This window comes from Magnolia sinica, chromosome 18 (assembly GCF_029962835.1).
Source record: "Magnolia sinica isolate HGM2019 chromosome 18, MsV1, whole genome shotgun sequence".
NCBI lineage: Eukaryota > Viridiplantae > Streptophyta > Magnoliopsida > Magnoliales > Magnoliaceae > Magnolia > Magnolia sinica.
The window spans coordinates 6,753,949-6,772,785 of record NC_080590.1 but is presented as its reverse complement, the minus strand read 5'-3'; the positions used below and the strand labels follow the sequence as shown (position 1 = coordinate 6,772,785).

General features: G+C 39.0%; 1 protein-coding gene across 1 annotated transcript; it reads left to right on the top strand.

Annotated features, from left to right (window-relative positions):
- Positions 1 to 1,187: 1,187 nt before the first annotated feature.
- Positions 1,188 to 17,628, top strand: LOC131232705 (NAD-dependent malic enzyme 62 kDa isoform, mitochondrial). Its single transcript, XM_058229129.1, has 19 exons — positions 1,188 to 1,417; positions 1,518 to 1,614; positions 3,770 to 3,888; positions 4,028 to 4,195; positions 7,304 to 7,432; positions 7,930 to 7,990; positions 9,012 to 9,115; positions 9,234 to 9,317; positions 10,099 to 10,205; positions 11,960 to 12,071; positions 12,221 to 12,334; positions 13,219 to 13,284; positions 13,452 to 13,524; positions 13,605 to 13,691; positions 16,423 to 16,477; positions 16,599 to 16,670; positions 16,944 to 17,006; positions 17,085 to 17,199; positions 17,275 to 17,628. The coding sequence occupies exons 1-19, from the start codon at positions 1,247 to 1,249 to the stop codon at positions 17,347 to 17,349; spliced, it is 1,872 nt and encodes a 623-aa protein (XP_058085112.1). The 5' UTR covers positions 1,188 to 1,246; the 3' UTR covers positions 17,350 to 17,628.
- Positions 17,629 to 18,837: the final 1,209 nt, after the last annotated feature.

The following is an 18,837-nucleotide window of genomic DNA, read 5'->3' as shown; positions in this document are numbered from 1 at the left end:
TAAAATGAAATCTCGAACTACATGAACAGAGTACATTTCTTAAAAAAATGATTGTGGGCCGCGCAGAAATCTGTCCTTCGAATATGTAGTAAGTGGAAAAAAAATAGGCGTTCGGGTTACCCATGGACCTGAGTACCAATGTGGGCTAACGCTTCCGTTTGTTGATGAATCACTGGACTAGGACATAACCGCTCTCCACCGACACAGGACATACGTGTCTAACCTGTCGTGAGTTCTCTGCACGGGCGGGGTAGTACATAGCCGCGCCCGGAATCAAGGCCATTCAAACCTCACATGGTGGCCCTCGCGTACGATAAAATGCCAAGGCGGCTTGCGCTATGAGAGAAGAAAGATGCTATTCGCGTCACACGTGCCAAATTGGAGCTGTACATGTGCAGAATCCAGGTCATTTTTAGGTGGGCCACGCATTAGCTAATAAAATTAGCTGGTCCGTTCTTCAGGTGAGTAATGACCGTCCGTCATCATTTTCTAGTGGTTTTTTTTTTCCATACATGGCTCATCCGATGATTAAACCAGTTTTATTTTTATCCAGGATATATTAACTCTAGATACCACTTGATTAACGCTCCCGATCTTTCACAAACATGCCTCGTTTTCAAGAGTACCGCAAATCTCTTAAATATCTACTCGCGCGAATCTCCTGATGTTTCCATTATTTTCCGGCGCGCGAGCAAGCAAAAAGAAATTCCAAATTTCCGGTTTTGAGCCTCATCCTTCACCATTGACTATTCTGTCGCGACTCAAGACTGAAGATCCAGCGTCAATCGCCTTCCAATGGACCCACATTCTCAGTGATCTGATGATCAGAACCATCCATGTTGTGAAATCGAAGCTATTGGGCCACAATTAGAAAACTATGCTGAAAGGATGATTGTGACCATCGCTTTCCTGAGATGAATTTTAAACAGTGGAAATAAATTTTTCAATGGCTCTCATTCAATTCTAAAAATCGGAGATTGGGATCATCAATGAGGCGTGAACATGGAATGATGAGATATCTATAGCAGTTAAGAGAATATGGACGGTTCAAATCATCGAACCATCTCAGCACGTGGGCCCCGGTTGCTGGCAATATCCGGTGGATTCTAAGTTGCGACGGAGGCAAAACGAACTCTTGCGATCTGGATCGCTCATCAGCTCTCTCTCTTGCTCTCTCTCCTTCTCTCTCTCTCTCTCTGTCTCTCTCTTCTCCAGCAACGATATTGGCTTCTCTTCTCGCGACTAGATGCCGAATTTCTCGTCCCAGCTCCGGCTTTCTTCCCTCCTCAAACGCTTCAAGCAGCGGACGGCTACGATCGACGGAGCGAGGAGATCTTTCGCCACCACCGAAGGATCTCGTCCCACCATAGTCCACAAGCGCAGCCTCGACATCCTCCACGATCCATGGTTCAACAAGGTACGATCTTCGAATCGAGCTCCGATCTCTGTCGTTCCATTGGATCGTAATTCTCACAGATTCATATCTTGTTTTCTTTGAATAAAAAAACTGAAATCAGGGAACGGCGTTCTCCATGACGGAGCGGGATCGGCTAGATCTCCGCGGTCTTCTGCCTCCCAACGTCATGACCTCCCAACAGCAAATCGAACGGTTCAGTAAGTTTGAATTCCGTTTTTTCTCGTACTGGAATAGACAGATGAGATTGTAGCGTTTGAATCGAAATGTGTATATATATACGATTTAAGATATCCTTACTCAAGGGGACATTCGATAGCCTTAGACCGTGTTTGGATATGCGAGGGGATTAAATCGTGAATGCTAGTTTCCTGCTCGTTAGACGACCTGGTGGAGACAGTGTAGTGTGTGTGAGTGATCCAGGGCTCAATCCTTGGTAGCTTTTCCTTTAAAAAAAAATAAAAAATGAAAAATCTTGAATGCTTAGGAAATTACAATTTGGTTACTTCTACTAAATTAGGGCTTGTTTGGCTGACACTTAAAAATGAGTTCATCTCCTTTTAAGTATCAGTAATTATTTATTAGAGATATTGATCATTAATACATAATTACTGTTATCATGAAGTCATTATGTATTAGAGATAAAAAATCTCTAATACATAATTAGTGCTAACTGAAATGAGATGAACTCATTTTCAGAAATCTCCCAAACAGAGCCTTAGTATATTTATATTTTGTTGAAGGGTAATAAGATATCATTAAAAAGAGGAAGAGAATGCCCGATCTCACGCCCTTGGAACATGAGAGAAGGAAACCGAGATGGTCTCTTTCAGTTCTCTAATCTCCTCTGGCCATCATGAGATTTGCCACAGATACAGACCAGAAGATGTCTCCCAAGAGATGACATTTGCCCTAGTACCCTTCTAATATCTTGTTTTCCTCTCCACCAAAATCAGTAAATCTCTACTTCAGAGACTAGTCTGAAGTTTTTGAAGACTCACTGGAAGTCCCCTCACATTCCAGTCCTCCAGAAAGTCTTTCATGAACAAAGAAAACTGAGTAGATTGTTATTCCTTCTGCTTCTCACTTCCGTCGCCTCTCCTTCTTCACCCACGGTTATCCACTCTCACTGTCTCACATATCCACACTCTCCTACTTCATTAGACTATTGGAATGCATTTTGACAGTTCATCCAAACACACCTTAAATGATTTAAAGTGCACACATCTAATGCAATTATGACTTATGAGGAGCAACTAGGACCCTTTACGAAAGGGGAGCTACTGATTTACAGTCCGCTTGATGTACTTCCGAGTTAATGTAGATCGTCCATGTTGTGGGCCCCATTGTGGATGGATCATCACCCAAATATTATGCTGATTAGACAATCCACACCATCCAACCTGAGGGCATCAAATGGACGGTGAAAGAGAAAATGGCTGGTGGTCCGAATTGAACTGTTTAGGCTTGTGTTCTGTCCCTAGCTCAGTTGGTTGTTTTAATAGGAGTAGGGGAGAATGCTTCTGTATAATTCTTTTTTCTGTGAAACTTCTCAGTAAGTAATCATTTTAAAGTATAAGGTTAATGCAGCATTCGTAAAAGTGAAGATGCCACAAAGATTTTCGGTTTTGATGTATCTGTTGTATACAACCAGACGTTACTTCAGATAGTGTGGTTGTTGCACATAGGAGCATTGACTAGTGACTGCTGAAATAGTCCAAGCATGTCACTTCACACACTTGAAGTTGTACGCATTGCCCTTCTCACCCTACATTCAAGGTTGCAATTATGGAATGATCAGGAGTATTGATTCGTCAGGCTAAGATGTGGACCTGTGGTTGGGCTATAGACCAAAAACTGCAGTGATCCGAAAACTCTGGTCATCCAGTCGTTGAACCTTTGATTGTTTTGAGCAAACAATTCCTTCTTTAGGCCACTGATTGTATAGCTACCACAGTCCAATTCACAATTTTGGATATGGGCCATCCCACCTGGTGGCCCACAAAATCAGCCCTCCTGATCACCATGCACAAGTGCCATATTTACGATAGAGATGTTTTCATGCACATGTCATGGAACTACATGACCTACACATGTCATTGTAGAATTCTAGATGAGGTTATAGGAGGGAGGTAGGGACACATGTCATTGTAGAATTCAGATGAGGAGGGAGGGAGGGAGGGAGAGAGGGACACATGTCATTGTAGAATTCTAGATGAGTGTGTGTGAATGCCCTTGAAAGCTGGCACTGTCTGGGGATAGCGATAATGGAGGTTCGTGCAGGCTGCTAAGTTGTTGCATGAAAGCTGGCACTGATTCTTCAAAATCATAGTTTTTGAATTTTATTTTTGACAGTGGTTGATTTAAAAAGGCTAGAAGTGAATGCCAGAGATGGACCTTCTGATACAAATGCCTTAGCCATGTGGCGGATCCTTAACAGGTTGCATGACAGAAATGAAACGATGTACTACAAGGTGATTTCTTGAATGCCCCATCTCAGTTTTTCCCTAGCTTCAAGTATATGTTCTGAGGGGAAAAAAAAAAAAAAAACTCTGATATCCAATGGGTGGTTCAATGACTTTTTTTCTAATGAGCTTGCTTAATTTTTGGCAGGTTTTAATTGACAAAATTGAGGAATATGCACCTATTGTATATACACCTACTGTTGGACTTGTTTGCCAGAACTATAGCGGCTTGTTTAGAAGACCAAGGGGAATGTATTTTAGTGCAGAGGATCGTGGAGAAATGATGTCAATGGTTTATAACTGGCCAGCTGATCAGGTAGTTTACTCATGTTGATGAAGCAATTCTTGCAGCTTAGTTATCTTTTGTTACTTGGATTTTGACATTGATAGCAACCATTAATACGTGATTAGTATGTTGATGTCCTTACTTTAGTTTAATCTAATCTGTACTACATTAAAATAAATATTTTTAATTTTATGCCTAATTCCTCTGATATCCTCTTGCATGTGTCACAATGTCCTTATTTGTCTCACTGGTAAGAGTAATGCTATGGTGATTTGTGAGCGATTTCCACTCCCATGGGTGTTAGCGTTATGTCCCTTGCAAAGCCAAAGGGCTCATATTAATTGTTGATTTGATGATCTTGACCGTAGATCACAATGACCATAGGCCTTGTGTGGACATGTCATTACTGTCTTGACTCGTATATTATATATCCTAAGTTTTGAACTCATACATGTATATGAGTTAAAGGAGATGGATTCCTCCAGATTGTCTTTGGGAACTAGAGATTGGACACAATGGTCACTGGTCAAGATTGTGTTCCATGGATCTTAGTACCTTGTTGTTCCATGACTACTTAGTAGCTTGTAGGATGAACCTGTGGTTGTTATCATTTTTATGTGGTTTTCTTGTGTAAGGGAACCGATGGCAAATCGGGATGGGAGATCTCCACCATCGGGTTCGACGATGAGTCGGTGTGCCTATTCCTACCCTATATAGGAGTGTTAGTGTGCCATGGGAATAGGCTTCTGGTATTGGATCGATTAAACACTTAAATTGGAGGATCAATTCAAGTGCCTAGGAGACCCATCATGCTTAGACTATGATCAACTTATGTATGTACTAGCTTTGACTTATCCTTAGACCTATGGACGTATAGGGAGTTCAAGTTCCTGATGTAGTGTGCGTTGACCTGTCTCACGAAATCAATTGTAGTGGCTCGTATGTAGGTGTCGTCGGATTCATGCATGAAGATACAGTTGAGGTCCATATGACGAACAAGAGATCCATTGGTCTCCTAGGAACACTCTTGTTGCTAAGATTTGGTAGATCAGACCATCCATCAAAGTGGTTTTTTCATTGGTACATGTACTCCAATTTAAGGTTTTTTCATTGCTAAGATCTGGACATATAGGGAGTTCAAGTTCCTAATGTAGTGTGCGTTGACCCGTCTCACGAAGTCAATTGTAGTGGCTCGTATGTAGGTGTTGTCGGGTTCATGCATGAAGATACAGTTAAGGTCCATATGATGAACAAGACAACCATTGGTCTCCTAGGAACACTCTTGTTGCTAAGATCTGGTAGATCAGACCATCCGTCAAAGTGGTTTTTTCATTGGTACATGTACCCCAAAGGTTTGAAATGATTTTACAAGTGTTTTTAGCCATAATATTTTGCTTTAACCATTTAAAGTGTTTTCACCACTCTTGATGGTAATTCGAACCGTTGAGATCTTCCGGTCCATCACTAGTTTGCATGGAATTTGGATTAAAGATGGATGGCCATGTTTAGTGGAGGGATGGAGTCAATTTGGATATATAGCTAGGTAGGATTCACAAACTTTAAATGTAATGGGGCATAACAAAGTCTATGGGGTGGTGGAGCACCATGTTGGTGTCTCTCCCTGAAACGCTAGCTCCGCTTTAATAAGATCCTATCCTAGAGAGAGAAGACATGCAAAAGAGAGAGCTTTGGACACCCAAGCCACCTTAGGGCATCACCATTGAGAGAGAGAGAGAGAGAGAGAGAGAGAGAGAGAGAGAGAGAGAGAGAGAGAGCTTCTTTCCTCCCTTCCCTGTATCCACATATCCGTGCATGTGTGGCCTGCTGTGCATGCATTTCTCCGTGCTTAGCCCTAGCCCATTTTATGGTTTTGCATGTAGGCGACTCTCCTCATTTGGGATAGTTTTGGGAGAGAACCTTCTACATAGAAGGTACAACATTGGCTATCCAATGTTATTCAACAACGATGATTGAGAAGTATGGCCAGATCTAAAATCATTTTTTTAGCTGATTTTAGAAACATGATAATATCCAAACGATAATCCTTAAGGCTTAATCTATTAATCTAGACCTTTGGTAAAAAAGTTCATTTTTCACTACGCTTCCAAAACTCTATTGGTAAGAACACATCTCTATGCCCTAGTCAAGAATGCACTTTTTAGAAAGGGTGTGCTCCTATTCTCTTCTGTAGAGTTAATGATTTATACCATGGCAGGGTGTGATGGTTGATAGAAGGTCTTCCGTAACGGTAATGGTAGCCGTAATGGCCACCACCGTTACCTTTACGATACGGGGCATAACGGCTGTTACGACCTTGTAATGGCTGTTACGGTCTCTCTTTTTGATTTATTGAAAAACCCTCGAAAAACCTGTACCTGTCCCGTAATATTGATTAAAAAGTATGAAAAACTTGTGGCTATCCCGTAATAGACCATTACATGGCTATTATGGCCTTTATAGGCGATGTATCGTGTTGTTAACGGCAATTACGGGCCATTTTTTTTCCATAACGGCTGTTATGGCCGTTAAGACCCTGTAACGTGTAATGGTTGCCACCGTTATCTTTATGTATTGGCCTTTACGGCACACCATGGGTTGATAAGCAGGAAGTTGAAACTTGTGGCATATGTTAATTCAAAATTAGGGTTGCTAGGTAGGCTTGGGCTTGGCAAAATCAATATTTGGAGCAGGCCTGGCCTGACTAGTTCAAAATCTGGGGCTCAAGCAACCTGAAGACTTCCCATTGCCAGCCCTATTAAAAATAAACTGTCCATGCCTGTTGAGAAACAAAGTTATGTCATTCACGCAGTCAGTTAAATAGTTCTATCAAAGAAAATACAAAAATGACTGGCCCAAGCAAGCACTACTTTTGAATATTATCTAAATAAAATGTGCCAAATGTATTATGTACTACAACTGAATTTCCACTATCAATTTGTTTTGCTTTTTGGTGATTCAGCAACTTGCTAGTGCTTACTACGAACTTTGAATTGGAATTTTAATCTGGTAGCAAATGACCTTTGGGCTATAACTGTTTTGTTCTATTGGTTCTGCAGTTTGAAGAAACTGTTTATCAGTCCAACAAGAAAACGAACTTTGCCATTTTATAAGTTTGTAATAAAATTACTTTTCTTGTAGGTTGATATGATTGTTGTGACAGATGGGAGTAGAATTTTGGGCCTTGGAGATCTTGGGGTTCAGGGTATTGGCATTGCAATTGGGAAGCTGGATCTATATGTTGCAGCTGCAGGCATAAATCCTCAGAGGGTAATTCATTATTTTATTCCATTAAAGTCTGCAAAAGATGCAAATAATCTAGTCCTCTCTCTCTCCCTCTCTCTCTCTCACCCAAAAAAATAAAATAAAAATAAAAATAAAATTAGTTCCACTATTTCATTCGAATGGAAAAGATCTGAAGATGCAAATCATCTAATCCTCTCTCTCTCTCTCTCTCTCTCTCTCACTTTCTCCCTCCCTCTCTCTCCATTTAGTTCTGTTATTTCTTTCGAATGGAAAAGATCCGAAAGATGCAAACCATCCTCTCTCTCTCTCTCTCTCTCTCTCTCTCTCTCCCCCATTAGTTCTGCTATTTCAGTCAAATGGAAAAGAATGCATCTTACTTCTCCTTTTAGAGTTGGACTGATAGTTTCAACAGTTAATAATGATTAATATCCATTGTTCAACTATTGTTACATTTCTATCTCCAAACTCATTACTGCAGGTTATTTCAACACTGGAAGTTCTAACTTACTTTTCCACTGTAGGTACTTCCAGTGATGATTGATATTGGAACTAACAATGAGAAGCTTCTCAAAAATCCCCTATGTAAGATTTCTTTTACTACCATCCAGGGGTGCAGATAGAATGCATTTATGAAGTTTGTACATATAACTAGTTAAATAACACTGTACATGAAGGTGACTACTTCTAGCCATTAAAATGATTGATGCAGATTTCTGGCATGCAGCCTTTGTCGGCTTTGGCCACCAAAGAGATGGCTTTTGTTTATCTGTTGTGTTATGCTGTTTGTCAATGTATTATGTAATGCTATGAATGCTCTATTTTTTTTAAATTTTTTTAAAATGTTATCCACCTTACTTAGAAGTAGTGTATGAGTAACCAATGCACATCTTATGCACAATTTATTTAATGCAATTTTGGAGTTCATGCTAGCTGCTGCTAGAAGTACAAATTCTTCTCTTCAAGGTGACCGTGTGGGCCACTTTTCAATGAATGTATTTATGTCATAGCTGCTCAATGTGCTACCTGCATGTTGGCTTTAGTTGTTTACAGAAAAGAAATGTTGTTGCACATTGAGGGTTAGACATTTAGATATCAGAAATTGCCGTCTTAATTTCGTCAGTGCCTTACCATTTATACATCTCTCTCTCTCTCTCTCTCTCTCTCTCTCTCTCTCTCTCTCTCTCTCTCTCTCTCTCTCCATCTTCGTATGCAGTATAGATTCATTCACACGTCCTCTATTAGATATTGATTTTTCGTTTTTGTTTTTTAGTGCTACTGCATTGCCGTCGGCATCTTTTTATGCTATCTATAATGTTTCATGCATTCCTTTTTAGATTTCTGATGTCATCAGTTACTTCCAGCTCACCCATTCATTGGGCTCAGAGCCATTGATCCTGTTGCTTGTCACCCTCGAGCTATTCAGATCTATTCCCTTTTTAGATTTCTGATGTCATCAGTTACTTCCAGCTCACCCATTCATTGGGCTCAGAGCCATTGATCCTGTTGCTTGTCACCTTCAAGCTATTTAGATCTATTCCTATTTCTATGCCTACCCATCCATTCAATTTTTGGAATATATCTAATAATTCATTTTGGTTTGTAGACCTGGGATTGCAACAGCATCGTCTTGATGGTGAGGAGTACTTATCGGTTATGGATGAATTTATGGAGGCTGTTTTTACTCGTTGGCCTCACGTTATTGTACAGGTAACTTGAAACACCTTGTTTATGTTTATTATCATTAAATAGTCGAAATTGTCTTATGTATTTTTCTCCTCGTAACTGCTGTTATGAGTATATTCTAACCAGCTTTGATCGCACGCAGTTTGAAGATTTCCAAAGCAAGTGGGCCTTCAAATTATTGCAGCGATATAGGAATACTTATCGAATGTTTAATGATGATGTTCAGGTAAAGGATTATTTTTGCATTTGTAGCTGTCTGATTGACAATGACCCATGTTTTAGCAACATCTGTTTCATTATTCGATCTTAAGCTTTCTCAGGAAACTTTACCATACTGTGGATCTTTCCTGTATCTTGCTAGGTAGATTATGATGGATTTTGGCAAGGTCCCAACCCGAATTAACTAAGAAACAATTACAGTAATAAATACAAGCTGCCAATCCTGTCTTCGTCTAGGATAGAGATAAGACCAGGAGGGAAGGATGAAGGTGGGACAAGCCCATTACAAAATTGATTTTAAACTTGAGAGTTATGCTTCAAGAGCTGATTGGAGGCATGATTTGCTTCTCCCCGGACGTTTATTATTCTTGAGGTATTAAAATCACTAAAGACTTGTCTCAAAAAAAAATAATAATAATAAATAATAATAATAAAAATTTTAAAAAAAAATCACTAAAGACTCGGTTATGAAAATCACAGTAGCTCTTTCTGGGTGTTGTATTATTTGATATTACAGTAGCTCTTTCTGGGTTATGATAATCATAAAATTAAATTTTCTTTGTTGATGGTAGTTACTTTATGTGCACATGATTTGGAATTGGAAATTCTTCAACCTAGACTATATGTGATTCCTATGAAACACTTCTCCCATTCTTCTTGCAAGTTTGATGCCAGCATCTGAACTTTACACATAAACCGTGAACCAGATGTTTGTATCTATCATTTAACTATAACATTTGCAAGAAAATACTCATCTTTGATTCTGACAGATTCATTATTCTCAACAGGGTACTGCTGGTGTTGCAATAGCTGGTCTTTTGGGAGCTGTAAGAGCGCAAGGAAGACCAATGATAGACTTCCCAAAGCAAAAAATTGTTGTTGCTGGTGCTGGAAGGTTTGATACTGTACCAATGTTTTTTTTATAAGAATTATGTTGAGAACTTGCAAATCTTGATAGAGAAACCTTTATGGCTACATATTCCTTTTCTACTGTTCTTTCTGATAAGCAACAACTTCATCAAAAGGGTCCTTGACCAGAGGATATGTATGGTTTCCTAGAATCTTCAGTTTGCACATTGGGGCTAGTTTTTGGGCGATCCAAACCAATGACCTGATGGGCCTCAGTGGATGGACCATGTATTAAAAATCTCGTCGATGGGATGATCCCAACTCAATCAATTAGTGGCCTGCAAATGGACAATTATGAAAGCAGTACATGTACAGTGCACATTTATTTGAAGATTAGATGCTTTGGAAATTCCAATTTGGGATCTTTTGGGTTTGACATCTACTGTGGTTCCAACAGATAGTTGTCTGTAGTGTACTGCTCACCACTGGCCCCACTTGTACAAACTGAAACAACAAGGATACTAAGAAATATGAATATCCTTGGGTCGAGATCACAATCCCCCTTATTTAAATAAAAGAAAGATATGAGAATGAAATGCCCGAACATGCATTTATTGTAAAGGTATAATAATCGAATAGGAAGGTCTGGACCTTGTATTATTATTATTTATTTATTTAATAATTTTTATGCACTGCACTTCAGAGTTGGCAAAAGCTGGTGGCTAGTTTGGACATAAATAGGATGAAGGGTGGTATAGTAGTTGGGTATTGATTTGTTGTCCTTGTGAACATTCTTAATTACTACAATATGCACGTAAGTGTTCTTATAGTGAAAGTGCAAAAAAATAAATAATAAAAACATGGATGAAGGTAATATATATATATATATATATATATATATATATATATATATATATATATATATATATATATATATATATAGGGAAAAGGTACTATGCGCTCGACCTCACGAGTCCGTCCCATGAGGTCGAGCTGTGTGGGCCCCACCGTGATGCGTTTTGAACATCTAACCCATCAGTCAGATGCACCATTCCATCGTGGACCTAGGTCTCAAAAATCAAGTCAATCCGTGACTTGTGTGGGCCACACCACATACAGAAGTGGGGAGGGGCCATGCACCATTAAAACATTCATAATCAGTTTTTTGGGCCCACCGAGATGTGGTTTGCAAATCCAGCCCATCCATTATGTGTGTCCCACTTGCATGAGGGTTCAGACCAAGTTTCAGCAGCATTCAAAACTCAGGTGGGCTCCACCAAGTGCTTTTATATGTTTTAACGGTGTTTCACATGATTTTAGATGGTATGGCCCACCTGAGTTCCTTATACGGCTAATTTTTGGGATATCCCATAATTTAGAGGGTACCCATCAAATGCACGGTGTTGATGGTCGACACGCATCACGGTGGGGCCCACACAGCTCGACCTCACGGGAGCTAATCGTGAGGTCGAGCGCATAGTACCTTTTCCCATATATATATATATATATATATATATATATATATATATATATATATATATATATATATATATATATATATATATATATATATATATATATATAGAAGAAGAAGAAGAAAAAAAGTAAAAAAGTAAAATTGTCTGCAATCTTTAGATAGTCTTATTAGTAGCCTGTTTGTTTGCTTTTAATGCTTCACTCAGGTTAGTGTTTATGCATCCTGAACTTTGTATTTGTTGCCACATGAAAGGGTGATTTGCTGACATACTTTTAGTCCTACTATAGGATTTTGAGACTTGGTTTTACTGCATGCTATTACAGTGCAGGAATAGGAGTTCTCAATGCCGCAAGGAAAACCATGGCAAGGATGTTAGGCAATAATGAATCTGCATTTGACAGTGCACGGAGACAGTTCTGGGTGGTTGATTCCATGGTTAGTACAAAGGACAAAAGCTTCCTGCCATATTTGGAAAACATGTGTTCCAGATGTCTTAAGTTGAATTCTTTTTTTATATCATAAAGTACGTACATTTTTGCTTGAGATGGAATACAAATAATTACTCATCCCTTGTGGAATTTCAGGGTCTGATAACAGAGGATCGCAAGAATATTGACCCAGACGCTCAACCATTTGCAAGAAAGATAAAAGAAGTTTCGCGCCAAGGTTTAATGGAAGGGGCAAACCTAGCTGAAGTGGTTCGTGCGTTTTCTGGTTCTCAAAAATTGTAACACTCGGTACCATGGTTTTAAAACTCAGACGAGTCCGATATGACTTGTCCGAGTCAACTTGGATATGGAACTACCCACTCTGATTTGATACCATGAGTCTCCCCAACACCCCCCTTCCCCCCCCCCCCCCCGCGATTGAGACACCCCCAACTCGGGCAAATTGCAACTAAACTTGAGAGCGAATGAGTCAATCTGAGTCTAAAAACCCATATTTGGCACCAATAGTAACAACAACAATTTGCATCAGTTTTCATTTTGTTTTACCATGGGATTTGCTCTATCAAGAGATATTGATGAATGATCCTTGCTACAACAATCTGAACTTCACTGCTGACAGAACAGTGGTTACTTATCTAGATGTCTCTTTTTCTCATGTCCACGACGAGGCAACTTGAATCACTGATGTGTCTCCTGGAATGCCCTTTTAGTTCTCAATTCGCAGTTTTAATGTCTTGGTGTAAGGGCAGCTGTTGGCCTTGTCAAGCGGCTTGTTTTCTTTCCGTGGATTTCTTTCTAATGAAGTTTCTCGTTATTGATTAAAAAGTTGCCAATAGGCAGCCTATCAAACTAATCATCCAGATTGAACAATTCACTTATCAATTTTGGACTGTCCAACGAGACAAATAAAACAAAGATTCTTTAAAGATCAATCTATGATGTAGAACTGAAGATTGACAGACCATACTTGTTTCTTTAACTTCTGAGGTTAAATGTGTACTTCTAATAGCAAAGACTGTTTTGATGGATCTTTCTCTGCAGATATGTAGCAATCATCGTACATTTTGTCCAAGCATTTTTTTTTTTTTTTTAATGATTAATTCTAGCAAACTGATCTAGTTTTCTACCAACAGGTTAAAAAAGTAAAGCCTGATGTGCTTCTTGGATTATCTGCAGTTGGAGGTTTGTTCTCCAAGGAGGTAATGAGTGCCTTTCATTACTTAAATGGTCATCCGGTCAACATGTTATTGTGACTACCATGAACTTTTTGTTTTTCTTTGTTTGTTTGTTTTTCCCCCCTTTTGAAGGTGTAATGGACTTTTTGTACTAGTCAAGTTGACATTTTTTTAGTGTACTATTTTGATAGGTCTTGGAGGCCCTCAAAGATTCAACTTCTACAAGACCAGCTATTTTTGCAATGTCCAATCCTACAAAAAATGGTATGTTAACTCAGACTGTTACCTGGGTTGGCCTTTCTATGTGAATACTAATTTCATTTTCTCAATGCTTTGCTTGGTAGCTGAATGCACCCCTGACGAAGCTTTTTCCATTGTGGGTGACCACATCATATTTGCGAGCGGAAGCCCATTCAATGACGTGACTCTAGGTATGCATTATTGTGAACTTCTTCATTTAAAAATCTTTCCTGGTTTAGGACATAAAGATGAATCATCATAATCATCATCATCTAAGCCTGATCCCAACTAATTGAGGTCAGCTACATGAATCCTTTTCTGCCATTCCACTCTGTCAAGGGCCATAACTTTAGTTAGATGATAGGTCATCAAGTCTTTTCTTACTACCTCCACCCACATCCTTTTGGGCCTTCTCCTTGTCCTTTTAGAACCTTAACTTATACCCAGTGTTTTAAATATCGACGATATCAGCCGATATATCCCACGATATATCTTGTATCCCACTTGTGCTATACGAAACACACAGATAGTGCCGATATATCCCACCTATTCGATCCTATGGGTATTTTCAATTTTCGATCCATGTTTTTGTTGTAAATCATGTTAAGCCAGTGATAAATGGTTACAAATATATGATTATTCATGTTTTCCATAAAAAAAAATCATGGATTTGGAACTTCGATTTCGAGATTTAGGGGAGATGGGCCAAGTTGCGGAAATTTGAGAAAAATCAAAATTTCTCAATTTCTTACAAATCAGTTGCAATCTTTATTTCCAAAAACAAAATTAAACATGTACGTAACCTGATTTAGTGATTCTTCTTTTGCTTTTGAATGTTTTGCTTGTGTTTCCATACATATCTTCTTACGTTTATAAATTATATGAATAGACTTTGAATATACTTGCATCAGTTCAGTTGGAAAGCACGTATATTAGGACCCCATACAAAGGAAACCCTTATTATGTGTACTTTTTTTTGTAATGTTTTGATTTCTAAGTGTATATTAATGTTTTTTTCAACAATCCCTGAAGTTTCATTGAAAAATTCGACCAATTTCTCAATGTTCCCACGTTTCCCAACAACAACAATACATTACACAATACAACCGATATATCCCATGCGATAACTAATATTTATCCATATCCCAAGGGTGTGATACTTTATGCGATAACGATATTTAAAACATTAGATATATCCCACAACATATATTGCATCCCACCTGTGTGATATGAAATGCATAGGTAGTGCAGATATATCCCCATATTTGATCCGGTGAGCATTTTCAATTTTTTGATCTTTTTTTTTTTTTGTTGAAATTATGTTAAATCAGTGTCAAATGGTTATAAATTCATAAGTTCTTCATGTTTTGTATGAAAAATCATGGAGTTGGAGCTTTGATTTTGATATCCATTGGCTTTTCATTTTCTCCATGTTTTTTTTTTCGAAATTTTTCTTCAACTAGTTGTCAATTTGAACTAATTTGGAAATATTTAGGAGTATTTGATGAAATGATCATCATATACACTCTAATTTTGAAATTTGAGTGTGGGTTGTCTGATTTGGGAAATTTTGGGGAAATTTTGAAAATTTCCCTATTTCTCCCAAATTGCTTGCAATGTTGCACTCCAAACATGGAATCAAGCATGTATGAGGGTTGATCTACTGATTGGTTAAGTCCTTGTCAATTTTCAAAAAATAAAAATCATTTTTAATTAAAAATAAATAAGATATTTTTTAAATATTTTTTTTTTTTAAAAAGTCCCTTCAACTAATTTCGAAGTATTTAGGAGTGTTTGATGAAATGATCATCGCATACACTCTAAATGTTATGCATTCAATTTGAATATAGTTACATTAGTTCAGTCAGAAAACACATAGCTTGGAACCCTATACAAAGGAAACCTATTATGTGCACTTGTTTTTTGAGATGTTATGATTTAAAAGTGTATATTAAGGCCTTTTCTAATAATCCCTAAAAGTTTCATTGAAAATTCAACCATTTCCCAATATTTTCCCATGTTTCCCAAAAAGTGCGATAAATTGCCCTATACAAACGATATATCTCATGCAATAACCGATATGTATCTGTATCCCAAGGATGCGATATGTAACGTTATACCAATATTTCGAACACTGCTCCCTTTGTTGTTGTTGTTGTTTTTTTTTTTTTTTTTTTTTCTATGAACAACAAAATGTTTTAGTAACAAATATATTAAAGCTGATGTTATTTTCTCTGTGGAAGCAGCAGGTTCCCACCTGCATGCTTTATCTGATTTGGCACAGGCAGCACAGGCAGACTACTTTCTTTAAGTTCTTCGAGGATATTACAATATAAAAACCATACTTTCTGCAATGTGGATTCTTATTGCAAATGATAAAATAATGCTGGCAAGATTACAATTTATACTCAGATATCTCTAAACTTGTTGATTGTAATCAACTGTGATAGACTATTAGATAATGCTTGATTGTAACCAACCATGTAATAGTCTATTTCATTGTGCCTGTGGGAGTTTTGTGCTCTCATTGCGAGTCCCAAGCATGGATAAAGGAAGAGGATTGTGTCAGGTTGGCAGTCAGTGTCAAACTTATGTGACAACCTTCATCATGAATCTAAACGATATGACATTCACAACTCATGCTAGGGCATTAAGTTATGGTGATAGAGTGAGTGGAATGGCGGAAGAGGATTCGTGTAGCCAGCCTCTTTTAGTTGGGATAAGGCTTAGATGATGACGACGATGAAGACTTCAAATTTCTCTGACTTTATTCCAGGCTGTTAATTCTTGAAGAATGGCTGGTTTGGCCGCTGCAACTAAGTGTTTTTAACTTCCTGCAGGTTGCAAAATCATGCTGACAAAATTTCAGTTTATTACTATAGATGTCTCAGACTCATTACTTGAAACTGTTTATCGTCTCAGGAAATGGTCAGGTCGGCCACTGCAACCAGGGAAATAACATGTACCTCTTTCCAGGGTCAGTTTTGTTTGCTTCTGTTCTTGTGAAGACTAGTCCATCCATCCCCCTCTCTCTCTCTCTCTCTCTCTCTCTCTCTCTCATGTCATATCAAACACTTGTCATCTTCTCAATCGTGCAGGATAGGTCTTGGTACACTTCTATCCGGTGCACGGGTGATCTCTGATGGCATGCTACAGGCTGCAGCAGAATGGTAGATCCAGTTTTAACTCCTTTTGTCATCAAGGGTGCATTTGGAAGTACATGGGGTCCCAGGGAGTGCAACAGTGATGAGGTTATCAGTTTCCCGCCCAAAATTGATACTCTCCTCATTTCAGTCAGCTAAGACCTGAAATGAGAAGACCGTCTATTTTGGACGGAAATCAATTTATCCCAAGTGCATTCTAAGACCCCCAAACACACCTTAGCTATCTTAACAATTACAATTTCTTCAGCATTCCATTTTCACATTTGAATTTCCTTGCAGCTTGGCCGCTTACATGACAGAGGAGGAGGTTCTTACAGGCATCATCTATCCTTCAATATCTAGGTATAAATGAAGACCGCTCCATTGAAGCAAATACCTTACAGATTCCTGACATTTTCTATTTATCCACCTTGCCCGCAGCATTCGTGACATAACCAAGGAAGTAGCTGCAGCCGTGGTGAGAGAAGCCATAGTAGAGGACCTTGCAGAGGGATACCGTGACATGGATGCCCGAGAGATTCGAAAGCTAAATCAGGTCTGTATGTTCTGCCATGCATCTGCATTCACATCATAATACCATCTATCTAACATTCATGCTCATGGGTTGAAGGAGGAAATCGTACAATACGTGAAGAACAACATGTGGATTCCAAACTATCCTAACTTGGTATACAAAAACGAGTGAACTCAAACATCTTTCCGTCCCTGATGATAATATACAGTCATGGGAGATTCAAGCACCAACTGTTCCATTCCTGGGGATCATTGTCAAAACTCTGCAAAAGACCTCTTTGGTGGTCATTCGCGTGCCATCATTTGTAATTTGGTATGTAACATGGTGCATGTCTGTGATAAGAGTTTTTGAGCCGACCTCCACCAGGCTTTAGTGCAGCCCTCCATCATTAGGCGAATTGATGGCATTCTCATCTTTGTATTGATTAAATTAAATAAATTGCTTGCGTTATCTTCTAGACATATCAAGATATGTGACCTGTTTAGTTGATCTGAAAATCTCTACAATGCAATGTGGGGCCTGACCATGTTGAGTTGGGTTGGTATCATGCATATGTTCCATTGCTATTTTGCATAGTTTAAAAACGCGAGGAGAAGTTGACTTGAAAGCTCAGACAAATTCCTCAAAAGCTCCTACTATTTTTACCAAGCTTTTCTTGGTTGACTCGAGTTTTGGCAGAGTTGTGACCAAAACGAGTTTTTTTTTAATTTTATTCACGTCTTGTAAAATCTGGTCAAGTTGACTCAGATGATTCAGGTCGAGTTTTTAAACCATGCTATTTTTTGCATGGATGATTTGTACTTATAGCCATTTGCCTGACAACTACCCTTCCACGACCCTACTGTGCTTGCTCATTGTTTGAAGAATGCATGTAGTGGTTGCGGGCCTAGGCATTGATGCTAGCTGTGATCATGTTGAACTATGAGTGGTGTTTTTTTAATTTACCTGGCAACCCAGACAGACTCGTTTGGTTCTGTTTTGTTTCAGGACTCAGCAGTAAGTTGGGGGTGACTCAGTCTGAGTCGTGCCAAGTTGGGAATATCTTGAGGGGTGACTCATGGTACCGAACCAGGTTGACACGGTTGAGTCAGCAATGCATGGTCTATTGATTGAGGATTTGATCACATACAGATACAGGCAACAATACCATGACTTGCGGTGCCATACAATCATTCCCACCAACGCGCTGCTTGCTTAGAAAATCAGTGCCCTGAAAACGATGGGCACTGTCATGAGGTCAGCCTTCCTGAATATCGGCCTGATGGCTCGCTAGGTGGGCCAGACGTGTATGTTGAGTCAGATCATTGATTGTCCATTGGTTCCAACGGAGGGCCCCACTTAATGAATAGACTGTCCTGATTTTTTGCCACGTGTACCTCCTGGTGGGGCCTACCTTTTTCATGCTACTGATGTCCTCCACAAGTGGCATTTTGGCAGGGAAGATTTGTGGGACCAGATGCTGCGCCATCAACTTATTTAATTGGCCACGATGTTTCCATCATCTTAAAGAGGAACTTTGATGTAAGTGGACCTCCCTTTTTCTAATACAAAAATAAGATCAATAATCAGCTCTTGATTAAGATATAAGCGAGTAAATGAATGCCTACACATGCCAATGTGGTAAGGCCTGCAAGATCCAAGCTGTTCATGAGGTGGGAC